The following is a 26,770-nucleotide window of genomic DNA, read 5'->3' on the forward strand; positions in this document are numbered from 1 at the left end:
CTGGGTTGTACCACTCAGCGAGAGGGGGGGGGGGGAGCGCCTCCTCGTTCCCCCTCTCCTTCTTGCTTCCCGCCCTTCCCGGCTGTTCCACCGTGGGTCTGAGAAAGGGGGAGGGGGTCGGCGCCTGTGAGTGCGGAGCGTTGTCTCCCTCCCAGCAGCCGGTTTTCCTCCCCCGCCCCCCCCCCCTCCCGCGCGTGGTCCGTGCTGCCCCCACAACCCCCCGCGCACCGCCCGCTGCGTCCCTTTGCCTTGTGGAGGCCGTGGCGAGCGGAGCCGCCCGTGGGCTGCCCAGGCCCAGCGCTGCCGGTGAGTGCAGCCTCCCCTCCTCTTCACCCGCTCCGTGGGCTTTTTCCACATCCCCCTTGCTAATGGGGGATTCTAGGATCCTTTATTCCTTCTGCAGCTGCGCGTGTGTATGTGTGCGGGTGGTGGTGTGGGAGCCCCTCATGATCTGTGGGGTTCTTTCCTTCTCGGGGGCCGGGAGAAGGGATTGTGGGGGCTCCCGACCATCCGTGGGGTCCCTTTCTCCTCTCACAGTCCGCGGGAAGGAGGTTGTGATCACCCCCGTGTTATCTGTGGGGTCTTTTCCAGCTTCTGGGCCAAGCAAAGGGGGGTTTGGGGGGATTCCTCGCTGCGGGTGAAGCCGCCTCCCTCGCCGTGGTGGGAAGGGGGGGGAAGTTGTGGGGGATCCTCGCTTTATGTGGGAGTCTCTTCCCCATTATAGTTTTCAGGGAGGAGAGGTCGTGGGGTTTCACCATCGTCTGTGTGGTCCCTTCCTCTTCATGGCCTCGGGAATGGAGGTGATTTCCCCCCCCATTATCTCTGGGATCCTTTCCCCTCCAGAGTCCTGAGGGAGAGGGCTTAAGGTGCCCTTGCTCTTTAAGATTATTTTTCCCCGCTCAAAGGACTCAGGGATTAGTGGGGTGGCACGCCCCCCACAATCTTTTAGGTCCTTTTCACCTTAATATAGGTCTTGGAAGGGGGGTTGTGGGAGGCCCCATCGTTCCCCATGGGGTCACTTCTCCCTTCACACCCCAAGAAGAGAGGATGTGGGGGGCCCCTTGTTACCTGGGAAAGCTCTTTTCCCCTCCCAGGTCTAGGGAAGGGGGCTCGTAGGCTTCTCCCATCTCTGTGAGGTGGTTGCTCTAAGTAGCTGGTTGCAAGAGTACCCCGTTACGGGTGTAAAGGCTGGGTGCTAGAGGTCTCCCTAAACCTGTCCACTTTTTGGGAGGAAGATGTGCTACTTCTCTTTTGAGTTGCTGGTTGTGGGGATAGCCCTGCTACATGGAGCCTCACCCCTTCCAGTCTCGGGGTCAGTGTGATTTCTGCCCTGGTGGAGAGGAGAGTTTAGGGCACCCCCCTGTCCCCAGCAGCTCTGAGTTCCTTGGAGGTCTGCACTTTTCCCCATTCCTTACCTTGGCAAAGGTTTCTTGTTGAGTCACCTGCGGAGGGAAACTGGAGCTGCTGCCCTGTCCTGGCACAGAGCAGCTGGCAGCTTTGTGTAACTGAAGCAGCAGCCTGATCCAGCCCATGGCCCAGCACCCTTAGCTGCCTCTCCCAGCTTGCTGTGGAGCTGGGAGCCCTTTATTGTCAGATTTCCCCACCTTGTCCTGCCCTTGCTCTGTAGGTGCATCTGGGTTCTGCTCATCTCCCCTCTCCATCCTGGTGTGCCCAACCCTTCTAGAACCTTGGTGGTGCCTCCGACAGCTCGTCCTGCTCTTTCTCCTTTTCCTTTTTGTTTCAGCAACAGCTCAGTCAGGAGGTATCCGTTTCAAAACTGTATCTGGGGAATGGACAGAGCTGGGGAGGAGTGGTTGTGCGGAGGCTGCTAACGTGCTCTCTGGGGGTTTGTGAAGGATTACAGCGGTAGCTAAAGTTGCTGAGGCTGCTACGGTCTGTCATTCCTCCCCTCCTGGTGTTTGCTGAAATCAATATGGAATTGTTCTTTCATGTCCGGCTCACTGGTGTTTTGGAATTGATTGTAATCCGATGTTCACAGTCCAGTTGTGCTCCCTATGGAGGAGAAAATAACTTTGCTTGGCCGTATAGCTGTAATTCTTTCCTCTCCTTTTCTAGGTGTGCCCTCTTTCTCCCTGACCTTGCAGGTATGCCTTTTTTCTCTTCACCCAAGCTGTTTATTTTCAACTACTTTGCTTTTGCTCGTGAAGCTGACTTCCCATCTTTCCCTACTGCTGATTTCCCATGTCCTTGCTTATCTCTTGCTTGGAGCGAAGAGTCGTGTTTTTAGGTGATGAAGGTTGGGAGTCGTTGTCGTTTCCCTGGCTAAAGGTTAGTGTGCAGCTTTGTGTTATAGCAAAGGTGATGAAGGCAGTCCCTCAGCCCACTGTCTCCTGCTGCTTTGAGCCACCGTCTCTGCTGCTGGTGAGTCGGGGGAGAGCAAATTTAGGGAGTGAAACCAGCAGAAGAGCAATACTGCACAAGCGTTCCTATTTTCTTTTGCTTTAGCTGCCTGCATTGACTCAGTGCCAGTGCTGAGGAGGGAGTGGATTTGCTCCCTTCAGCTACAAGAGGCCATCAGACCCTTTGGTGTGAAACCAGTCTCGGTTCTTTTAACTCTGAATCACCAAAAAGAAAAAAGCAGGAGGTGGGGCAAGGTTGATACTTGCCTTTCCTTTGCTGTTGAGCAGGTAGGTACGAGGCAGCTGTGTCTAACCGGTGCCTAAATAAATTCTTAGCTGCAATGGCTCGTACTGCAGCAGTAGCAGTTTTGGGAAGAGGAAAAGCATTTCACTAGGACGGCGTGGGCAGTGCAGATGTCTTGAGCGTGGCAAAGCTCAGGTGTCGGTCTGAGGCTGTAGAAAGGAACAGGCTGGTGCCTGTGGACCTTCTCTTCTCTCTGCTCTGTCTCTGACATCAAATGGGCCCTTTCTGGATTTTCTGGAATTTATTTTTCCAGCTGCTGTTGGGATGAATGTTCAGGAGCTTCTGGTGGGGAGGGTGGTGTGACATGTGATAGGACAAGAGCACTAAATTTATAACCATGTTGGCCTGGTCGGAATCAGCTGTGCCAAGGCACGTAAGCAAATACGCAGATGGAGGATTGGGATAGAATCTCCTGTAGTGAGAACCTGTCAGTGCTGGGCTGGGGGAAGAGCGGCTGGTGTTGGCTTGGTTGCTGCTGGAACCTGCAGAAATCAGGATTTTCCTGCCTAACCTTTGTGGCTAAGTCCATGGGGGTTGTTTTGGGGGTGAAAGCACAGCGAGCTGCCCTGTGTCTCCATCATCCTGTGTCCCCAGGTGCCACCTGATGCCTGTTTTGATGCCATTTCTGAAGAAGGGAGTTGAACTGCAACTGTAATCTTGCACTCTTGGTTATGGCTTGCAGAAAACAGCTGTCACATCCCTCCAGAAATCAGTGACAGATAAGATTTGCTGCTCTTGCTCATCTAAAGATATTTTTCCAAGGCTACTGGAAATATTTTAAGCCGCATCAAACTGTTATTTCTGGGAGAGCTGCTTTCAAATCATGGTGCTGCCTGACTTGCTGTGCCTTGTTGGGAGCTGACAGATCAGCCTGGCACACAGCTGAGATTAAAATTGCAGTTCAGTTCCAGTACAAGAAACTGTGCAAGGCAAGATAGAATTTACATTTCTGGGAGGCTGACACAAACACATTGATAACCTGACTGCCTCCAAAACCCCACATTTATAGGCCTCTCAATTCAGAAGGAATGTAACTTTCTCATGGATAGAAGAGAAAGTGTGGCTTTCATTAAACCAATAAATGGAGTGGATTTAACTTTCTTTTTTTGGCTATAGCCTTAGAGTAATGTCTTGTACGTTTTTGTTTTGCTGACTTTTTAGAAAGTAGCTAGACTTAAGGGGATAATGCAGCCCAATAGCTGAAGTCCAAAGCCTATTTTGGATTTACAGAACAACAATAGAGACCTTTTCATTGCCTATTTTTAACTTTATGCGTTTCCCTGCAGCGCTGGAAGTACAGCACAGATTTGTTCTGGCTTGAAATACCCAGGATGTGGTGACAAGACAACAGCAAGCCCCAAGCTCTGAAGCCGTAGCTATGATTAAAAATTCTTTCAGGTTTTTGTAAGCCCTCTTTAACGATGTGTGGGAGGCCTAAACATTGACCTGTGATGTTTTTTGTTACTTGGGAGTATTTGATAATTTGGCACAATAATGATTCATAACAACATTTGCCTTTCTGGTGGTTTCATGCCTTGTAAAACACCCAATAGATTGTCTGCACTGTCACTGGAAAAGCAAAATTGTCCTGGGTAGAGAGGAGCCAGTCTCTGGTGTATGCATTTTCCTACATTTCTTACATTTTTCTACTCCACTCACGGATTAGTGTTTTCTTAAACACTTTGTAAAAAGTTTACTGCCTCTGTCTCAAAGTATTAATTTATCTCCGTGCTAAAAAAACGCTCGTTAAAGGAAAAACTGCCTGACTTCTGAAAAATGATACTATGCAGCAGATGAATGTGGTCTTAGGAGTGGTTTGAGGGGGAGACATAACTGTTCATGCTTCCTGGCTTCTCTTTAAGTGCAGACTGATGGTTCTCTAATTCAGCTCTACTTTCTGTGCTCTGATTTTTGCCAGTGGTGTGTGTTTATATAAAACTATAGCATATTCTTTTAATTGTGAAACTTTGAGGAGGTGAAATGGGCAGGTGGGAATACCAGGTGGGAAGCATTGAAATGATGGCACAGACTGTGGTTTGATGCGGTGCTAAAGCTTAACCTGACTGTGAGCAGTGTGATGTGGTGCAGGCTCTTAAGAAGTCCAAGTCAATTTAAATTTCTTCCAGAACCTCTGAAGAGGTGAATTTGCCCCCGCAGACTTTGTCAGATCAAGTATACTCCCTTCACTCGTCGTATGGTGATTTAGCAGACTTGATTGAAGTAGGATTGTGAGTTCTTGTCTTGTCTGCAATAAATTTGTATGCTGGGAGAACTGGTAGTGCTCTGGTCTGGTATCAATGGTCTGCAGCTCATCTTATCAGGCTGGCTGCAGCAGCTCAGGTGATGGTTTGTGTAATTAAAATCCTCATATATGTTTTATCCCAGGAACCTCTGGGAAAACTTACGACCACAGAGTAGAAATGACTTTTTTTTTTTTATTTTTTCCTCAACTTTTGCTTGTGTTTGTAAACTTTACTTCATTGAGCATCTGGTCTTTATCATAACTAAACCTAAGGTTTAGCCCCTCATGGAAACAAATAGGTGTTGCAAGTATCTTGGACTCATTTTTGGAAAATGGTATTGCCACTTGTAAAGTCCCTTGACAAACATTTTCCCTGATAATAATCTTTGTAAAAACACTTGATTTCCTGTGAGGCGGATTTGATGGGGAACATTTGTGGTCACTTTGGCTTGGGGATTTGTGGTTTTTTGCAGAAATACCCTTTTTAGACTTAATGTTGAATTGGTGACATGAGAAGCTGTGTCTCCTCAGGCTTTGTAGGTGTAGCCTCATAGGTACATCTCTGTGTAAGTCTTAAATTCTACTGTAAGCTTTCACATGTTGTGTTGATCCTTTTCCTGAAAAATTAGTAGGCTGAGTGCTGGTGCTAGCGTTTTATTTCGATCTCATTCATAGAATGTCGTACAGATTGCCAGCTTCTGGTAGAAATAGCTACAATCATGTGAATTCATTATTTGACATTATAATTGTTACAATTTCAGGGTTGTTAAAAAGTATTTGCTCTTGGTGTTTAGTTATCTGAAACTGGAGGACCTGAGCTTCGCTTTTGCACCAGCTGACAGTATTGGTAGGGCAGGTTGGGAGTTTCTCTGGCTGGTTCCCTGTCATGATGGGTGGATCCTGTTGGATCTGTACGTTTTCATTGCTTGTTATTGAAAAGTAACTGAGTGTCTGTGGTGTTGGTTCATGAAGATAATGTAGTTCTGGAGAGTAAACCCGCAGTAAGTTTAATTAAATGTATTATGTATGGGGGAAGTTAACTATACGATAATATATTTGGCTTTTGTCATTCTGTGTCCTTGCTGCATCTCTAGAACTTGAAACTTTCTCTAACTTTATCTTTTTTCTTAATGCTATCATAGGAGCTAAAAAAGTAAGTACTTCTAGTTGTCATATGTTTTTTTGCACTTTCTGGAAAATCAGGGGAATATAGGCACTGATCTGATACTTACTAGACAGATGATTGCACAGTTTTCTGATTTCCACTGAAAATAAGTGTATTTTTACAGGTTTGTTTATTAAATTCAGCTCTGCCTCACTGATTCAAGACAGTCCTTCGATTTGAGAGAACCTAATGATAATTGAAGTCCTCAGTAAGGCACCTCACCCTTAAGATGAGCGTCATGGGGGCTGCAGCTCCAGTGATTGAAGCTGTTCGCTTAAGGCCTTGAGCAAAATCACTTAAAGAAAACAAACCACAAACCACACAAAAAATCAAACAACCAACCCCAAAACAAACAAACAAAAACCCCTTCAAATTTTGGTTTTGTTTTTCTCAAATGGTCATGCTCTTTCTGTAGGAAAAGCTAATGGCTGTAATGCAAATTAAATATTTAAAGGTGTGACAGTTTGTGCTGTATTGAGTCACGTCTGGGTTTCTCTTTACACCCACTAGAGGTTCTTCCTGAAATAGTTTTAAGTTGTAACCTCTGAGTAGAACACCTGCATTGGGTTAATGAAGTATTCTCAATAAAGTATCTTCTTGAAGGCTATAAGTATGATTTTTTTTTTTTTTCCCCTATGATAACTCAAATGAATATGAATGTAGAGCCAAGCAGAACATACCAGGCAAATGCAGAAATCCGAGGTTGTGTTTAGGAGTCCTTATCGACCTAAGAAACCTAAAAATTCAAACATATTGTCCTTCCTGTGCGGTTTCAGTTGTACATTTTGCTTTTCCCATGGATTTTGTGCTGACAGGTTGCTACACTAGATCTGGATGGCCGCTAGTTTAGAATGTGTGCACTGCAAAGCAGGGCCTTTGTGCACAACGCTTCTAATTTGCGTTGTTTAAGCCTTTTCCAGTCTGCCAAGTGACTGAAATCCAGGTATCACTCTAGCAGACGTTGCCTCCTTTTGATGTTACCCTCCAAGAATCCCATTTAAACTGACATCTCCTGGTAAAGATTATTTTTTTAAGGGGGATGCTGTTTGCTACTGAAGAATATAAAAATATTTAAAATTATTTGTCCACCAGCTGAGATGATCAGGAATATGAAGCTGCCTCAGAGATGATTTTTTTTTTACAGCAGGAACGTGTACCTCAGAATAACTTGTGCAGACTCTTCAGTGGCACTGGCCTGCCTTCTGTACGCGTAATGTACATGATGTCATTTTTCACTGCTTGAGGAGAATGCTGTGGAAGCAGTCGTAGCAGAGCTTATCCTGACGAGCAAACCTGAGTTACTGCTTGCTCGTAGCATTGCTTCCACCTTGCAGTGCCTGTGCTTCAGACCGGGGTGTTTTTGGAGTTGATATTAACAAGTACATTAATGTTTATTCAAAGCACTAGTTTGTTTCTAGTTGTCTGTCCTAAATAGTGTTTTATTGCTCCATAACTGGTGTAAAATGCAGGAGAATAGTGTAAAATAATGACTTCAAAATAAGTTTCAATTTAGATATTTTTAAGTGGTTTTAGCTGTATCACAGTGTTTTCAGCAGCTGGTGAAAGACCAGTTTCACAACTCCAGTAAGAAAAAGAAAGATCTACGTTTGCTTTTCCTAGCAATTTTTATAATTGAAATATCATATTACATTAATACTTTAAACTATATAAATTTGAATTGAAAGTTTAAAAAGGCAAAAAAAAAAAATACTTGCAATAATGGTTTATTGTTTTTACTGGTCTGTCAAGCACTGGACTTAAGGCTTGTAAAATCTTCCAGGAACTGTTGGAACTGCAAGCCATCAACTGAAGTCTGGATGGTATTTCAGCTGTATGTGAATTTTATTTGGCAATGTGTCACAGATAAATTTGTAGCTGTAAAACTTGCTGCTGTTGGTAGCTAAAGAGAGAGCTGGCTTACAGGTATTTCATTTTCGACCCTTTTTTTTTTTTTTTTTTAACTCTAGGGATCTGACCATGTAGTGTTTGGCAGAGAGGTAGTTATGTACTCACTAGATATTTGAGCAGTACAGTAAATTCTGTGCTTGGAAAGGTGTTTCCTATACGTCTTCCAATAGTCTACACATGCTAGGAGCTGCTTGATTTTCTTTTTCCTGTAGTAAAGTGTGCCTAGGGCAGGAAAACACGAAGCAGATGCAATATTTTTCATTTTAATAGATCTTTTTGGCAAGCTAAATTAGTCGTGAGATCTCCGACTCTTGGTCAATTTTAATTTGCCAGTAACTGGGCTTTTACACCAAAGAGAGACATATTTTTTCAGTCAGCTCCCTCTGCCGGCTTCCTAGGAGCAAAACACAAGTAGGTGTAAGCAGTGACCTCTAAAGATACTCAAGGATTGCGGCATCCTAGTCTGTCTTCCCAAAACAGTGCTTAGTTAAGAATACTTAACAAGTAATTAAGGACTGATCTATTAACTTGGAATAATACCTGATACATTACCAGGGATTTGAACAAAACCTCATTGTTTTTTTCCCCGCCAGTTGTTTTCAGAAGTGAAATTTGAAGTGCTTCCAGCCAGTGCCTTTATTCTTAAATAGTAATGTGCAGAATACTTGTCAGAACAGCAGAAGCATTTTAGGAGGAAGGTTATTCTGACTAAAGCAACTGGATGCGTTTAGGCAGTTTATTTTCTTTGAGATAAAATTTGTAACAAAGGAAAAATGGAACTAAATGCTTAGGCTCTTTACTATGATTAATAATGGCATGATAGAAGAGTGTCAAAAGCTATTACTTAAGAAATTACTGAAGTCTGATGCATGCCCTTGCTTTATTTAGTTTTGCTGCAACTACATTGTTGTGCTTATCTTTTAATGCTGCCACTCTTTGGAAGATGAGGACAAGGAAGCCTCCCTGCCCAGTAGAAAAAGTGTGGGTAGACAAGCACAAATATGATGAAGCAGAGAGACTGCATTACGAAAGAGAAGCGATGCTGGCTGCTGCGGCCCCGGAGGAGTGCCAGGAGGTAGAGGCTGTAAACGGAGTCTGCAACGATGACTCTGTTGAAAGTGAGTTCAAGGGAGACCTGAAGAGAGCAAGGAATGGAAAGAAGCAGAGGAAACGGAAGCGTTCTCCGAAACCCAAAAACGCGGCCGCCAAGTTAGACTCTATTCTGGCTGGTTTGGTATCTGACCATGTGTGGTTTGACAAGCCCCTCTATGATCACGCTGAGAATGTGTACAGGAAAAGAATGGTGGATTGTCAGAACCAGGAGGCACCCGAGGCTCCACTAACTGCTGAGCAATCCCCTTTAGCGGCCAGGTCAAAAGCTGTCCAAGATGTCCCCAAGCCAAGGATGCTTTCAGCAGCCCTGTCCTGCTCCCATGGTAGTCTGTCCGCCTGTCACCACGTTGTTCAGGGCGTCTGGGTCAACAAGCTTGACTTTGATAAGGCCGAGGAGGTGTTTATTGAAAAATCTCAGTTCTTTGTTCCTCCAAATGTCCTAGCCATCCCGTCTGTGCGGTCAAGTGCTGGCAACGTGGGGCTGAGGACGCCGGATGAGGGCTACGTTACAGCCCTGCCTACTCCTGCTACGCCAAGCTTAGCTCCAGATGTCGTCGCTGATTCCGCTGCTTCCCTTGTTACCGGTTTGCTTGGCTCCGTACACCAGACAGTAAACGGTAAGCCGCAGATTTCAAGCTTGCAGGCTCTCATGTCGGAGGTGTGGTTAGAGAAACCCCTTTATGATGATGCCGAGAAGAGCTTCTACGAGAACATGTTTGACGGCCATCCGTCGGGTAAAGTCAGACAGCAGCAACGCGGCGGCCCCGGAGCGTTGAAGACCCACCGTGCTGGGAAGCAAACGGCTGTCAGACACACGGAGATGGCCACCGACTCTCCGCTTCCCAGCGACGCTGAGCAACCTCCGCCTACCTGCTTTTTTCTGCATGAGGACAGTGAAACTGTGTGGCTTCATAAGCCAACGTACGACAGTGCTGAGTCACGATACTACGCAGCCGAGGCTCTGAAAATGTCAGGAACGGGAGAGAGCACGGGGATGCAGGAACCCGCAGTAGTAGAACCCTCCCAACCAGCTGCTTATCCTCCGAGCGTACCTGCGCCAGAAACGAAGTAGGAGAAGTTTATTCTGGGGTAACACTCGCACGTGCAAAACTGCTGGGTCAGGATTGAGCTGAAAGAATTTGCATGTATAAGAAGATGGGAGTTCTTTGTGTCTGCAGGCTGAGCGCTGTTGTAGGGAGGTGCTGCTCCTGAGCCAGAGAACCTGTTTGTGGGGGGGGGTAACTGGGGGGAAACTCCTTCAAGGAACCCCCCTTCTGGTGAATGCTGGTGGCTAAAGGTGGTATTTGTGTGGTGCCAAGGGTTAAGGGTTTCAAATTAGGGTTGGGAAGTGAGCTAAGGTTTGACCCCCCCTCTTCACATGGGGGAAGCCCGGAGCCGTGCCTCTTTTTGTATCCCTATTGCAAACAAAAAGCCATAAAAGTGAGAACTTGGGAGGGAGCAATCCCGCGTTTTAAACAGGCCTGCTGAGATGGCAGAGCATGCAGTGTTACTGTCTTTGAGTTTGAGAAATTAAAGCAGTGCTTATTTGTTGTGTGTTTCTGTTAAAGTGCCGGAAGGGCCTTCAGAGAAGCGGTTATCCCCAATTCTCTGGCAGAGCACGTAAGCTGGTCGCTGAGCTCTGGGCAAGGCATGACTGCATTTGAGCATCGCATCCAGCTTGACGAAGGCTTGGGGACGACCGCGAAGTGTAATTTAGGGCACCAGTCTGGCACGTGCTGTGTTCGCTCCATTGCGGGAGAAAGTTGCCTTTCTGATTTCTTAGACCGTTTGGTCTGGAAGCTGCTGTTAATTTGGGGACAAGACTGGCTGGATGACAGCTTGTTTGATGTGCTTGTATGTAGCTGGGCTGGGCAGGAGGAGTTCATTTTTAAAGTCCTGAATGAGGTGCAGTATCATACCATGCTTGCTGTGTTACATATGTGCTTTTATATATGACTGGCTGAACCCTGAAGCGTTGCACGGGGGCTCTAACGCCCTGGGAGCCTGTCCAAAGGCCAGTGCTTAAATGTTATTTTGCAATGCTAAAGTAGAGACTGATGTTCTTGGAGAAAAGGCTCTTGGAGCATCCAGCCTTATTTCTGTCGCTTCTGATCCTTGGAATCTGTTAGGATTTTATTGTAAAGGTTTTAAGATCTTCACAACAAGTGGTATAGGGGATTACAGACAAGTTTTAGAGCGCATATGCCTTGCATGCACCCTGTCCTGTTTGGGATAATTTTCTCTTTAGTTGGACAGAACTAGATACTTGGTCGTGCCTTTCACCCTTCCCCAGGAAAGTCCATGTGTCCTTGTAAAATACGTGGCATCAGTTTGTCTGTAACTGGGATTCTCTTTTAATAGTACTGGTTGGCAGCTCAAGCAGGGTCTTGGTTGGAGGTTGGAGCGCTGGGAATGGCTTCAGTGTAGAGGACCTGTATGGTGTGGTGGCCTCTGGTCTCTTCTGAACGGGTAGATGAGAAGAGTGCTTGTTTTACAAAAGATTCATCTGTTGGCTTCCGTGGAAGTGTTTTACTGGAGAGCTGGGGGGGGGTTGAGCTGATAAGAAAAGGGTTTGTGGGTTGCTATTAGTTGCTCTCCCCGCGTTGTGTGGTGGAACCTGGTGATGGTGTGGTTTCGTTGCGACGTTCTAGCCCTGCTTTCACCACTCCTCAAATTGATGCTGGTTCTGTAGCTGTCCCCTGGCTTGAAATACGGGCGCATCCTCTTATCTTCAAGTTACAAAATGAAACAACTTTTGGAAGCTGCTGCACTGGGGAAAAATAACACCATTTCACAGCAGCGTTAGGGTGTTTTCTGCTGTTCCTCTGTGTAGTGGTAGGTGTCTGTCCCTTACAAGTCTTGCATTGCTGATGATTTTAATTTCCAAACAGTTGCAGCAGCTTCCAGAAGGGCACGTCTGTGGTGCCATTGTAAATCGTGTGTGTATCTGGATTCCTGGAGGCTGGTTGCTGTCAGACAGGATGCTGTGCCGGGCTGTTCCTTACAGGAGGATTCAGGGGTGCACCTCCTGAAGTGTGGCACGACCAGGTCTCTAGCCTAAGACAGTTGTGTTCAAGGAAGGCTGAAAGGCGTTGAAATTTGTGAGCTGTAATGTCAGGAGTTGCCTGTCACACACAGAGCGCTCCCTCGTTGGCACGCTGTAGTGTGGCATGTCCTGCTTGGAGTTGTGTATTCTTCAGTCTTTGGTTTCCCCATGGCCAGGCATCCTAAGAATTAAAAGCATTCTCCCTTTTCGATTCTCGTACACAAGGTATTTTAGCAGCAGATTACCACGTGTCTAGCATGATCTAGAAAATCCTGCTCTGAAAGCTTTTTTTGTGGAAGAAGGTACAGATCAGCTGATTTTATTCTGTCCCCACTCAGTGTTCTGCCACTAAATGCAGGTCAGGCCAGGCAGATGGGTGGGTGATTAGGCTGCCCTGTTTTCTTAATAGGATCCTGTTTACTTAAAGCTTTCCACCCGAGGGGAAACTGCCAAGCAGAGAGCTGCTGGCACAGCTCTCTGGGGGAAGAAAATGCTCTTTTGACAAGCTCGTTGCAAGCCGCTAACCTTAAGTCCTTTTAGGAACTCACTTTGGGTTTGTTTGCTTTCCTTTCTGCAGAAAAATGGCAGTTGACTACTTTCTCCATGACAAGGTCTGGTTTGAGAAATACAAGTATGATGATGCTGAGAGAAGATACTACGAGCAGATGAACGGGCCTGTGGGCAGCTCTTCACACCAGCAGGTAATACTTGTTCTCAGATGGGATTTAGCAGAGTGTCCGTGCTTTAAGAGCTAGTACAGAGCAGGGAAAAGGACACAATCCACCTGGATGTGCGCTTTTGTATTATTTCCACTCTTGGTGCTGCTTTTTCCAAGCGTGAGTGTCTTCTCTGGGGCTCCCTAAGCCTACCCCCAGTTCATGACCCCTTTTGAGAGACCATCTTCTGTGGCCTGGGAAGAATTTCTCCCATATAACCAGCATACTGGGAGATGAAATACCCTCGTAACACCAGGCAAACCGGTTACAGGTTGCAGCAGTTAATCTTTTCAGGCTGCTGTGGCAGGGCATGGATGCTATCTGTCATCTACCAGGGGCACACTTTGAGCTGTCATCCCCGAGAGCTGCGATTCTCTTGACTGGGCTGGGCGGTATGCTGTGCAAAGAATTGCCCTGTCCCCATTTCAACCAGGGAAGATGCTGTTTTGCTGTCATTTTGGAGCAGCTAAGCTTTCCTTGGCAAGAGATATATTGGGTATATATGACATAATGTTTGAAGAGAGGGCACCATGGCTCCAAAGAGACCAAGGAACTGTTCCCCTCTTTGTACCCCTTGAAATATTCAGTGTGCTCCTGCAGAAGACTGCATCCCAGTACTGGTGAGTTGTGGGGAGGAGGTGGAGGGGGGAAGCATGGTGCTGCTGCAGCACACCTGAGCTGAAGTTGTTCAAGCTTTTAGATATTACCCCAAAGTTACTACTATTTAAAGGTACAGAGCCATTGTAACCTCTTCCTGCCATGTAAAGAGCCGTTAACTGCTTATGCATTTGGTTGGTCCTGTAGAAAGCTGCTTGGTTTTAAATGGCTGTCTTGCAAGTGTTTAAGGGGAAGCTTTTTGCTTAAGGAATAGCTTCTAGGCATGCTCTGTCTGTTCCTGCTGCCCGTGCTAGAATAGTGATGGCACAGCACCTAGGACATGTGCATAAAAATTAGGAGCTGTAGATAAGCGCTTGAAGTAGGTGTAAAAGTGCAAACCTCTGCAGTGCTCTTAAAAGAACAGTTAGACTATTTCATGCCACATAAGGAGCTTCCAGGGAAGAAGTTCTGCCTTTGAGAGGTGGTGTGAAGGCTCTGGGGGAGTTTCTGCAGCAGGTTAGCAGCCACTTCGCTGCTAAGGATAAAGATTCATGCTCATTAAAACCTTCCTGCAACCGGGAAGCGGTATCCACCTGAACGTGTCCAGGCTGTTGCTCTTCTGTGGTCTATTTGACGTGGGGTTTGGGGCTTGTGGGCAGTTTCATGTCTCAAATCTTGCTTGTGGGGTTGCAGTCAGGGAGAGGCAAGGGGTGAATGGATCGTGGAAAAACTGCATTTGTGCCCTAGGAGGGGGGAATCTTCAAATCCAGGCTAGGGCATGGCAGCAGGAGCATGGAGGGGAAAAAAAAAAAACCCTTGTGCTGCCCTACTCTGGGTCATACCTCTCTGGAGAGGAGACTTCAGTTAGGGCTGTCACTTCTTGCTTGAATATAATTACAGGTAACTCTATCAAAAAGGGCTGCCTAACGATAGCTCTTTAAGGAGTACTGAAGTGACTCCAACGTTCTGCCTGGCTGGCAGCTGTCCAAACCATTCAGGGTAATAATGGAGAATTTAAAAGCTCTTGACTGGATGATCTTCTGGACATGTGGCCCGATGTGACCAGGGATTGCAATCAGGGCTGCTTGATGTAGAACCAATCCTTTTTGCAGCTGATTTTGCAATACTTACTGAATCGTTGAAAGGAACTCTCTCCCATTCTTACCCTCCCCCCTTTATTTTTATTTTTTTTTTTTTTTAACTTCCCTGACCAGTTTCCGATGTTTCATATTTTTAAAAAAAAAATCTTGGTTCTTTCTGCACTGTTTGCAGGAGAACGGAGCCAGCACGATCCTACGCGACATTGCCAGAGCCAGGGAGAATATCCAGAAATCGCTGGCCGGAGTGAGTACCCGAGCTCTCTCACCAGCTGGCTACCCGCAACCATTTTTAGCTGTGGTGCATCTCAAAGAACCCCGCTGTGACCACTTCATGGATTGTGTGGCTTCTTAATTTTTAAGTTAGAGGAGAAGACTAAGGCGTGCAGCGCGGTGTACCACCAGCATAGCTCCATCCGACCGAGAGTATCGTTACTACTAGAGTTGCATGCTGCTTACCTGCTTGCTAGTCTGCAGTGCTTTTTAAAACTAACTGGATTTGGGTTAGAAGTCTCCAGCTGTGCATTTCTTTACTTTTTTTTCTCCTGGTGGAATGCTAGAGTTTGTTGCACAAGTCTTCTCTATTGCACAAGTATCATCTAACAAGTTACGAGTCACTGTTAAAATAAACCTTGCTGAGTAGTAAAGCACTGAGCTGCCAGCAGGAGTATGTATGGCTCTCTTGGGGTACACTGAGCTGCCACCTTCTCTTTCCTGTTTTGCTTTCAGTTAGGGTATGTGCAAAAAAATGGTATCTTCCATCTGCTGCATCTAGGGAATTCAGCTTGGCTACTACCTCTAAGTCTGGATCGTCCCGTAGAAGTTCAGTCACATCCTTTCTGATGGTGTTTTTGTGCTGATATGTGCAGACAGCACTGTTAAAACTCTTTAATTTTTTTCTATAGGAAGCTGAGATCTTAACCTAATAAGTGGAGTGGTTTCATGGGTGAAGAAAATTCACAGGATACAGCCCATGTGTCTTTATTTCTTATCTCTGCAGTGGGGCTACTACATACCCACGCATATCTTCCATCTGAGGGTATCCATCCTTCCGCTGTATTGATTTGGCCTCATAACTCCTTCTTTGGGGTAGTTAACATCCTCAGTTTCTGTCTAGATCAGTACAATAACAGAATCGAGCCTTTTTCAAGGGGAATATTTCATATTCCTCCTTAACACGAGCAGAAGGGAACCATACATTTGGGGTGAACGTGAAAGAGTTAGGCTAATTGCTTTCCCCCATGGTAGTCTCACTGTGCCTGTTGAACTCAACACCACAAAAAAAAAAACAAACAAACTTCTGCAACCGCACATGTGAGCAATCCAAGGTACTCAGTAGTGGACTGGAAACTTGGCAGTGGATGCAGGAAGAGCAGGGCAAATTTGACGAAAGGATTAAATTTAGTTAGATTCAGTGGCCCTGAATACAGCTTGAATATTACAGCAGGGGAATCAATGGAAAGTTGGGACATCTCGGTAATGTTAAAAAGCAACCAACCCATGTTGAGGAGGAAAATACTTTGAAGTTTTCTAGTGCTAGTGTCTTATTCCAGCATCCGCATTTCAACCAACAGCTTAGGGAAAATTTTCATGAACTGGCTCATTTAAATTCAGATCTGAAATAACAAGACTGGACTTTCAGTAGAGACTCTCATCAGGCCCTGTCAAAGACTTTTAGTTTGGACTTCAGTAGGGCAGATATGTGGGGAAATGAGCCCCATCCCAGACAGGCTTGGGGAATTTTTTGCACAGTGTTAAATGCCTTTGGAAAGACCTTTTCAGGCTGGACAAGGTTACTGCTTCCTCCAAGACCTGCCTCCTCCAGGAGCAGAGGCTGGATGTGGTGAGCAGGGACAGGAAACCTAAATACAAATCACCTGGCAGAGCTGCTGGTCTGTCCTGAAGGTATATTCTCATTTTGCAGAATGGTCTGTGGTTTGCCAAAGATGGGGAGTTTCTTGCCCTGGCCTGGACTCCTGTTAGAGAGCTTCTTTGTGTGAGAAGCATGTAAATTGGATTGTCCAGGCCCTGTCATGGGGAAGACTGGGGAACTGGCAAAGCACCAGACCCAAAGCCAGAACAGAAATTTGAGAATATAAAGTCCTTTCCACCCCTGTGGCACTTGTTGAGGTCAGTGCTGAGTATAAAAAAAAAATTAATCTGCTGGATTTTTTTTTTTTTTTTGTTCCTGTGAAGAAAGCTTGGTGGGCTTGAGGATTTAAGATCAGGACTTGAGCCAGAGGACCTTAAAACTGGAATCTGGCGTGTCACAAAAAGTGGACTGAGACCTCCAGTGAAGACTTGAAGGAAAAGCATTGTGTTACTGCGTGTCTGTATTAGGGGAAGCACTGTGCACCCTAATCTGCGTGGCTGTCAGGGGCACCCTGTAATTTATCTAACCTATAGCTGCCGTTCTGCTCCCAAAATACGCAGTTGGTTGGATAAGCAGAGCACATAGCAACAGCGACCTCCTCCTTTCTGTTTTGTAATCCCATTTAACTCATCGTTCCTTAACCCTGGTTTATACAAGACCCTGGAGAGCTCACCTTTTCAGTTTTTCCATACATTGCCACACCTCTGCCCTGGAACCTCAAACAGATAAATCACGGTCGGGTCTTCTGTGTTAACGTGTGAGTTGAAAAGACTGAGCTGTTGAGGAACAAGTCTGAAATATGAAATAATCAGCTTTTGCGGCTTGCATTTCTGAAGGATCATCATTGCTCTTGGACAGCCATGGCATAAAGCAGGCTTGACTTTAGAACATGCTTAAACTTTGTTTTTATGTTTCCGCCAAATTTATACTGTCTGATCTACAGAACGATAGTGAGGCATGTTTTTATAGTCAGGATTTAGTCTCTCCTCCCACCTGAACATGCAGAGTTATTGTCAGGAGTCTATAAAGATGTCGAAGGTGAAGAGTTGTCTCTTATCAGATGGGAAGATGAAAGAGTAGTGCCTCTTGCTGTGAAATTCAGCCAAGGCTGGTTTCAGATCTGCTTCGGCTGGATAGCGGTCTTCTGAAATGTGTGAATGAGCATCGGAAGGGTTGAGGCGATGGTTTGTACCTCCCGAAGGAGGGAGGGTACAAAGCTCTGATGCCGGAAACATTTGTTTGCACATACCTTTCATCCTGCTATGCATGGTCATCTCTGCTTTAAACAGCCTCTCCAGTTGGCTCGATCGCTAACGCTTTCCTCGCTATCGAGTTGTTAACGCGTGCGGTACTGCAGCTGGCGGCGTTGAGACGGCGGGGTGGTGAGAGATCTTGCAGCCGGGAACCCGAGGCACGGGAGGGATTGACTTGCCTGAGATCATAAGCAAGTCCACCGGAGCGGGTGGCTGAACTCGCACTTCCTACAACCTCCCTGGGGGCTGTAACGAAAGAGGTGTCGCTGGTAGGCAGCTGGTGTGGGAGTCTGAAGCTCTGTTCTATTCCCTTTTCTGCCCAAGCTCCCTCTTACAAAGCCTCTGCACTTGTGCGTTTCCTGCCGTGTGGGTTTCAAAGGAGAAAAGCTCCCGGGAAACCTCTGATCTTGCTGAAGTGTTTGGAGACCACGTTCAGAAACGCATCTGTGCGCAGGGAAGGGTCACACCCGCTGTAGGAAACCAGGCAGGATCCATCCTGCTGGTCTTAGGTGTGGGGGAAAGCCTCTTTTAGGTCTTCAACATCATCTCGCCACAGTTCAGTTTTGTATATCTGACCATGGCTAAACTTTCCATGTTTCCAGAGCTCAGTTAGACTGACCTAAGGGGAAGGGTGTTGTATCTCTGTGTGCACAAAATCGGTTTCTTTTTTTTTTTTTTTTTTTTTTTTGGATGAAGCTGTGAGTGCCTTGTGAGCTCTGGACTGGAAAACCTACACACCACGTCTGTAACAGAGCTTATAAAATCTGCGTGCTGTTGATTCAAATGAAAAGGGCTGGTACCTCCAGATACTACTACTTGTCGTGAGGGAAGTGCCAGCTTTCCAGCCACAGCCGGTAGCTAGGCCTGACATACCAAGACAAGAGCTCTTAGCTGTAGTTGTCCAGACACGTTTCTTTGAGCTGATATGTAGAAACGTAACCTTTGCCAACTTCTCCTTTGTTATCAGTATTCTTGTCTCTGATATTTAGAGTATGTTTTAAGAGAGTCAAACTTGAGAGAGGGCCAGCTGTTGATAGCCCCTTGAGGCTGAGGCTAGATTCTGTTTTCTACCCTTTTATAAGCAAGAATTCCCAAGGTTTTAATTTGCTTGGATGATTGAATTTATATGCAGTCCTTGGTGTGGTTCCAGGCTTGGAGAACACTTCTGCTATGCAAAATATTTTGAAGACATTGCAGCATTGGTCAGTGTGTCGCTGGTGTGGGTTCAGCACAACTGTGGCGTAAGCTTAGAAAAAAACAAAGATTTTAAGAGCTCCATCCGTGGCACCGTGCAGGAGGTGACTGCAGTGATGCTTTGGAACTCCCCACCTTTGGGATTTTGAATTACTGTCATTGATAAAATTCACAAACACTTGTGTCGAGCTGCCTCTTGGCATAGTTGAATATGAAGAGGAAATAGTGCATGGTTGTGTGGAGGAAAAAACACACTCTAGGTAGTGTGTAGCTGAGGTTGGTGACCGCATCTCTAAAAGCTTGAAGAATCCTCACCTCAGGTCTCACAAAGGCAACTCTTCCACAATTTCTGATAGTGTGGCTTGACCACCTTCCAGAATTGGGAACTTGGTTCAGCATCATGCCTCTTACACCGTGCTTTACACAGGTCACAGGTTTCCAGGCTCGCCCAGTTCATGAAGAACTTGAATCTCTTGTTTGCTTGACCTTGGGGATGGCAACCCTCTTGCCAGCAAGAGGTGTCTGTGCTCGGAATCACCCTGCCCTGGGGTTGCCCAGGATTAACAAGTCATGTCTGAATTCCACAGGGTGTTGATTTAAATCACAGACTGGTTTGGGTTGGAAGGGGCCTTAAAGATCATCTGGTCCCAGCCCAGGGTGCTCCCAGCCCCGTCCAACCTGGCCTTGAACCCTTCCAGGGAGGGGGCAGCCACAGATTCTCTGGGCACCCTGGGCCAGTGTCTCACCACCCTCATCATTAAGAATTTCTTCTTATGTCCAATCTAAACCTAACTTCTTTCAGTTTAGAACCGTTGCCCCTCATCCTGTCACTACAGGACTTTGTAAAAAGTCTCTCCCCATCTTCCCTGTCCCCCCCTTTAAGCCCTGGGAGGCCGCTCGAAGGGCTCCCCAGACCCTTCTCTTCTCCAGGCTGAACCCCAACAACTCTCTCAGCCTGGCCTCCCAGGGGAGCTGCTTCAGCCCTCCGAGCATCTTCTTGTCCCTCTGCTGTGCCACATCTTGGACCACTATGAGCCTCCACCGTGTTGCAAACCTCCCTTTTAAACAGTTGTGAGAAATACAGCACGGAGGAGCAAGTGAATCCAGGGCTAGCACATGTAATACGCTGAATCTGTTCCTCCAGATGCACAACACTGAACTATTCACACAAATTTTGTGGGCGTTTAACCTGTAGGTGCATCCCGGTTGTTAACTGATCTTGCCATTTCTGCAGAGACCTCATTAGCAACTCGCAGCTGAGAAATCCTGGAGGTGAGATGACTCCCCACGGAGCCACCCAGATATCTGTGCTGCAGCTCCTGGAGTGCCTGTGCTACCTGTATTTCCTGCATACTGATGGGCAGGCGTGCATACTTCAGTGCCCCACTGAAAATGCTGACTCTCCTGGGCTTCATTAGCTGTGTTTGCAACCTTAATGTCGTCTCACGTGCAGGCTCAACGTAAGCTGGCAAAGGAAGTGTGGAAAGGGGAGGAATTTGTGCATTGTAGAGCTCTGCCTTGCTCTACAGAGTTACCTGGTTGCTACCCAAAGCTTTACAAACAGCTCTTGACAGCAATAAACAGCTCGCTTTGTATTCTAGTATTTTATACTACTCAGAAGGTCTGTTGAAGTAACAAAATGTCATTTTCTTCCGTGCTCTCCTGCGTTGAGAACAGCTTCAGGCAGAGCAGGGTGTTCCAAAGTCCTCTCGCCTTGCTCTTGCAAGCCACAGCTACAGCCTTTCTGAGGAAAATGGCTGTGATTTTTCTCAAACTCTTCCCCTAAATGACGTAACCACGCAAGGCTGGCGAGTTTGTCTGGAGCTGGGGGCCTCCTGGCAAGCTGCAGATGTTTTTCCTGCGGGACTACAGGGAAGAGCAGGGCTGACCTGTTCGGCGTGAGGCTCCAGGACGGCAGCAGATAAGTGTAAAGGTAGATGGTACGGCCTCAATTCAGGTTTCTCATTTTTGTGGGGTTATTGCAAACAGGGAAATGTGGAGGCACAGCTGGGTTCTGTGGCAAATGCTCCCACGAAAGCTGAAAGCCAGGGTTTAAAAGCGAGCCGTCCCGCAGCACCAATTAGGCGTAACCATCTTACGGCGTCTTGAACGTGCGCAGGATAGCCCGGGGCAAGCGCAGAGCCTGCTCAAAGGCTTCAGCATTTGGCTTGGGAAAACGTGAGCGGGGCTTCAACCTGCCCAAAAAAAAAAAAAAAAAAAATCTGTGGTGCTTGCTGCTTAGCTGAACCAGCAGGCTGCTTTTGGAAAAAAAAAAAATAAGAAAAAAAATAGCTGCATATCTCTTTGCTCCTGTGCTTGGTCATGAATCAAAGAAGTGCTTTTTCACGGGGTAGGGATGGATGTGACTACTGCCAGAATTCACTTTTCACTGGATTATCTTAGACCTTGGCCCTGCAGGTATAACTAGAGCAGGAAGAGGTCTGAGTATCTGAGCTTCAATTTTTCTCCTTGGTGCATAAAGCTAAGGGCTAGCCCGGTGTGGTGGTGAGCAGCCTCTGCTCTCGGTGGTGCACGTGAGGCTGGAAGCCCACGCAGGGGTCTCATCAGATTCTTAGTGCAGCCTGGTGGTGTGTTGCTTTGCTCCTCTCTGGGAGAGATGCATTAGCGGTAATCGCGGATTTAAGAGCCTTGGTGACTTTGCACGTGTTTCTGCATCTCGATTAGATTTTGATCTAACGTCAGGAGAGCTGGCGGAGGCTGCAGCGACGCGTGCAGCTGCCGCACCTCTGATTTTACAGATGAGGAGATGACCCAGCCCGGGCTCTCACCATCTCAATCTAATCCTGCCGCCCAGCTGCGTGACCTTTCTGCGAGCGCCGAGGTGTTTAAAATGACGATGGCAGAGTTCCTGGATAAATGGTTCTGTGCAGGCTTTTGTTCAGCGTGTAGTTGGTGTGAGGCTGTATCTCGTCGCTTGACGATTGTGTCTTGCATGTGGATCTGCTTCCTGCACTTGAACTTGCCTCTTCCAGCATGAGCGAAATCCTTTTCTATCTTCCGCGTTGAACCAAACATCCCCCAAACCTTTTGCCCTTTGCAGCAGAAGACAGTTCCACGTAGTAAAGAAGCTCCTGCCCGTCACAAGAGGCAGTCGGGCCGCTCAACTGTAAGTCACCTGCGCACCGATGGAGCCGGTCGGGTGATTTGAGAGGGCGTCGTAGGGCACGGGCAGCCCTGCCACGGAGAGATGAACCGAGCTCTCCTTCCTTCCCGCGAGAAGCACGTGTCCTTTGGCACATGGTTGTAGCTCACCCTGGATATCAGGAGCTTCTAACAGTCTCAGCTTGGTGTCCGGGGACTGCAGATCTGCCCTCGTGTTCCTGAGGCTGCGGCGGGGACTGAGTTCCTGGTGCTTTTTGACCTCTGGCCCCTGCCTCTTTTTGGGTGGGTGGAGATGGGTCTCGCTGACCTTCCTGCTAGGAGCAGCTCACACTGTTCCGTGTCTCCCAGGGCCGGGCACCCTGAGATCTGCTTTCTGTGCGCCCCACGTTCCTCTCTCTTCATCTTAACCCCCCATTTTTCCCTTTCTTCCTCTTCAGTGCTGAGATCTCAGAAGCGTGTCAACTGCGACCGAGAGCCACGTTATAATTCTACACAGGGTGCCCTTGAAAGAGTATAAATGATTTCCTCTATTGTTATGTTCAGTTATAAATGACACTTAAAGCACAAGGGCCTGTTATTTTCTTTCCCTTTGCTGATTTGAATTTATAGATAAGGCCTTCCTTAAAAAAAAAAAAGAAAGGGAAAGCATTTTGTTAAATACTTTTGAAGCCTGATTGGAACAATTGCCCCCTCAGGATGTGTTAAAGTAGGATTAAATTGTTTTGAGAAGAATTAAAGGCTGGACTGGGGAAGGTGGGAGTACAGAAATGCCGGGATCTCTTTCCAGCTTCCACAGCGACTCGCTGTGTGACATTAGGGGGGTCGCTTCTCAGCTCTGTGCCTCGATTTGTAAGAGGAGACCAGCTGCCCCGTTGAAGGGGCTTGGTGTGGAACTTCCAAACTTTACGTGTGTTTAGTGGCAGTCTGTGATCTGAGTCCGTAAAGGATGACTTTATCCTTTGCTCATCGGTGCCAGCTGAAATTTCTTGAGATAGAGGTTTCATGCTTCATTCTATAGAGCTAGTATAGTCTTTTTATAAAGCCTTTAGAGAAAATGTCTTTGTTCTTAGATTAGCTCTCGTATTTTCTTCTTCCCTGAAGGCATAACTCTGCTTTGCTTCACTGAACCACTGGGCTTTGGGAGTAGGTGAGCAGATCTGTTTCAGCTCATTTTTCCTTGTTGCAGAGTGCAAGCACAACCTCTTCCGCGTCTGCCGGTGACCAGAATGAACTCCTTTCCAGAATTTCTCACCTGGAGGTAGAAAATCAAAACCTTCGCAGTGGTAAGTAGGAGAATCTTCGAGCATGAAAGCAAAATTGGACGGGGTCCTGCTCCTGTGGGGTGTATCCCTTACTGAGTTTGTCTCTTGCCAGGTGAGCGTGTGCCAGCGTCTCGATCAGAGCTTTGCAGGCTTCCCTCTGACTGAGGCAACTGGTGGTTTTTAAATCCCCCCTTTGAGCAGAAGCAAATTTGCCCTGACTTGAGAGCTGATGCAGAGCCTACAAGATAAAGTTCCTTTTTATTTTTTTTTTTTTTTTTTTTCCCCCCAACCCCCTCTTCTTGCAGTTGTTGCAGACCTTCAGATGGCCATCTTCAAGTTAGAAAGCCGCCTGAACGCTCTGGAAAAGTCATCTACCTCCCACCAGCCCTCACCGGTTCCTCCAACCCAGGTGAGCCTTGGCAAAGTGCCCCTCCTGAACGCTTCACGTCACAAAGTGCCGGGGCATTTCCAAGGTCTGGTGGCTGTTTGAGAGATGCTCGTAGTTAGGATGAGTTCGCTGCAGGTTTGCCAGCAGTTTTGGCAGCTGCCTTATCTTTCCCAAATTGTACGTGTGAAGGGGAGTGTTCTGCCCTAAGACCAGCAAGGAGGCTACGGGTGAGATTTCAGCTAGGGAGAGCTCTGGTGGGGATCTGTGGAAGTTTAGAGTTAATATATACTTGATTATCATTTAGCCCACGGTCCTGTGAGTTCCGTGGAGGCAACCAGGTAAAACAGCACTTTGTTACAACAGATGAACAGAATCGGTGACGCTTTTTTAACAGATATCCTCTCTGAGAATGTATTTAATTTAATTTAAGAGAAAGCTCTGTTGGGAGCTGAAAGCCTGGCGTGGATTTGATTGATTCTTGTTGTAGTGCTACCAGTGGTGCTGGTGCTCTCTGCAGTAAGCCTACAGAATGTGTAGGCCCCTCCTCAGGCTCGGGGAAGATGCTTGGTCGCGTCCCCAGCTGCTGTCCCACTCGGAGTCATGGTTTAGATATCCTGAGCCTTTAGGAGAAGGATCAGCTCTTGGCTACGTGGTATTTTTTACTCTAGAAATACATGTACGGCCATGCTGGGCCGATGCAAAGGTCCAGCTGATCAAAAGTCTTATTTTGATGGCCGATCCTTCGGACAAATCACGTGGCGTGGGCCGCTTTGGCTGTCTTGAGCAACGTAGACTTGTGTTGCTGAGCTGCTCTCGAGTGCTGCTCCGATTCAGCTTCGGGTTAATCTTCTCCCCTTTTTTCCTCGCTGCAAACTTGAACGCACGTCACCCCGATGAAGAAAGTGGAACCGTTCAGCGTTCCCTCCAAGAAAGTGGAGCTCCCATCTGCTTCACCGGCAAAGAAAGTTGAGCCAGCTGCCGCAGAGGAAGATGACGATGATGACATTGACCTTTTTGGTAGTGACGACGAAGAGGAAGACCAAGAGGCTGCCAAAGTCCGGGAGGAGAGACTGCGTCAGTATGCAGAGAAGAAGGCCAAGAAACCGGGTCTCATTGCCAAGTCTTCTATCCTTCTGGATGTGAAACCGGTGAGTAACAAGTAGGGGAGCTCCTGGGTGAGGCTGGAAATCATCTCCCTTGCCCATCTGGGTGGACTTGGGGAAGAGAGGACCTGCAGATTTCCGAACCCCAAGGGTCAGAGTGAGGTGGGATAATGTGGCGGGGAGCTGCAGCTTTTGTGCTGCTGCCCTGCGTGGCAAGTGCGGGTTCCCCTGACCAGGACTAGCCCTTTTCTTTGGAGGAAAAAAAACAAAACAAAACAAACAGATAATAAACGCCCTAAAGATGGGAACAAACCACTCTCTGTCAAATGGGCATGGTAGAACAAAAACTCTGGGCTCTGAGAGATGCCCTTGATTAAAAGTCACTTTAAAATGAGCGCCCCAAAGCCGTTGTGTTGCTGCAGGAAGGATCCCCCCCCCCCCTCTTTGCACCCGCAGTGCCCGGAGGGAGAATTGAAACCACACGCTGCGCAGCGTTGCTGCGGAGTCAGGTTTAGCTTGGCTAACTCACCAGCTGGTTCTGGTGAAAAGAGTAGCCAAGAAAAGGCAGCTTGGCTCAGCTGAGGCGTACTGAGAGAGGAGGAGCGTGGAATTCGAAGGCACCGGATACCTCTCGGGGCTAATGGTGCCCTCCAGGAAAACGCTGAGGTTCCTTCTTCCCGCTTTTGCAGTGGGACGATGAGACCGACATGGCGAAGATGGAGGAGTGCGTCCGGTCCGTCCACCTGGAGGGGTTGGTGTGGGGAGCCTCCAAACTGGTCCCGGTAGGCTACGGCATTAAGAAGCTCCAAATCCAGTGCGTCGTGGAGGACGACAAAGTTGGGACGGACATCCTGGAGGAGGAGATCACCAAGTTTGAAGACTACGTAAGTCTTGCCGGCGAGCCGGGTGGTGCCCGACCCCGCGGGGTCGTTTTTAACTGAGAGGGGGTTGCAGATTTTGGCAAACTTGGATTTATTTTCATGCGTTTCAATGAAAATGTGCTGAGCCACTTGTATAGCATATTTAAATATATTTATTCTTAATAAGGCTGGCCGATGCAGCTGTCTTGCAGATCCTTTGTAAGAGCCATTTTACAAATGCTCATCCAGCCCCCACCAACCTTTATTTTGGGGAACCCCTTCTTTAACACTGAGTCTGTGCAGCACCAGGGTAGACACACAAATATTTCACCTCGGCGGCCGGAGCTGGAGGAGGAGTCTCCATCCTTCCTCCTCCCGTGGAAACCGTAGCAGGAACACCAGGAATTTTAATCTTAACGTTGCCAGAAACTCGTGATAGGATGATCTTTGTTAGGCTGGAGATTTGTGTGGTGTCCTGTTGTGACTGATGCTGCAAAGAATATTCAATAATAGTCCTTAAAGGTTCTCTGAGCTCAGCTGGCCCGAGACCCGGGCCACGCTTCATCTTGTCTGAGCACCACCAGTGCACCGCTGCGAGGAAATCCCCGACGTGAGCGCTGCTTAAAATGTCTGAAAACGCCTCTAGCCGCCGCTTTTCGTTCCGTTCCAGGTGCAGAGCGTCGACATCGCTGCTTTCAACAAGATCTAGAAGCAAAACTGTATCCCCCTCCTGAACCCCTGACCAATAAAGAGCCAGATTGGGAGTGCAGATTGGATGCTGTTTTTTCTCTGCCAAGTGCAGCTGCTCCCAAGTGGTTCGTTGTGAGACTTGGGGATATTTTCGTTCCTCGTTGCCTTCATTAAAGGCCTTTGTGGGGGGGGAGGGGGGGGGGGTTACCTACATTTTTGGGTCGGAACGCAGGTCTGAGTGGCATCCTGTCCACGCGGCCTCTGCTAAGGGCGTTTGCCCTCACCTTTCCCAAGGTGGAGACCCCGCTCAGCCTCCAAAAAACCCCAAAACCCGCGTGGGATCACCAGGAAACATCAGGAATTGCCGGTAGACAGCTGAATTTCCTCTTTTTTTTTTCTTTTTTTTTTTCTTTTTTTCTTCCCCTGCCCCCCCAACCCGGCTCGCTCGAGCTGCTCCTGCGGTTTGTGAGGAGCCG

General features: G+C 47.4%; 1 protein-coding gene across 5 annotated transcripts; it reads left to right on the forward strand.

Annotated features, from left to right (window-relative positions):
• The first annotated feature begins 173 nt into the window (after positions 1-173).
• LOC104359502 (elongation factor 1-delta) lies at positions 174-26,321 on the forward strand. Of its 5 annotated transcripts, XM_033004880.2 has the most exons (11): positions 220-306; positions 2,077-2,105; positions 6,049-6,059; positions 8,923-10,160; positions 12,716-12,839; positions 14,724-14,795; positions 23,178-23,274; positions 23,559-23,662; positions 24,541-24,789; positions 25,434-25,628; positions 26,275-26,321. In XM_033004880.2, the coding sequence occupies exons 4-11, from the start codon at positions 8,923-8,925 to the stop codon at positions 26,311-26,313; spliced, it is 2,118 nt and encodes a 705-aa protein (XP_032860771.2). In that variant the 5' UTR covers positions 220-306; positions 2,077-2,105; positions 6,049-6,059; the 3' UTR covers positions 26,314-26,321. The 5 variants fall into 5 exon arrangements, with proteins under 5 accessions (XP_032860788.1, XP_032860781.2, XP_032860771.2 ...); XM_033004890.2 differs by lacking the exon at positions 14,724-14,795 and having other exon boundaries at positions 219-306; XM_033004904.2 differs by lacking the exons at positions 6,049-6,059; positions 8,923-10,160 and having other exon boundaries at positions 237-306.
• The last annotated feature ends 449 nt before the right edge of the window (positions 26,322-26,770 follow it).

This window comes from Tyto alba, unplaced genomic scaffold (genome assembly GCF_018691265.1).
Source record: "Tyto alba isolate M040663 unplaced genomic scaffold, T.alba_DEE_v4.0 Super-Scaffold_9, whole genome shotgun sequence".
Taxonomy (NCBI): Eukaryota; Metazoa; Chordata; class Aves; order Strigiformes; family Tytonidae; genus Tyto; species Tyto alba.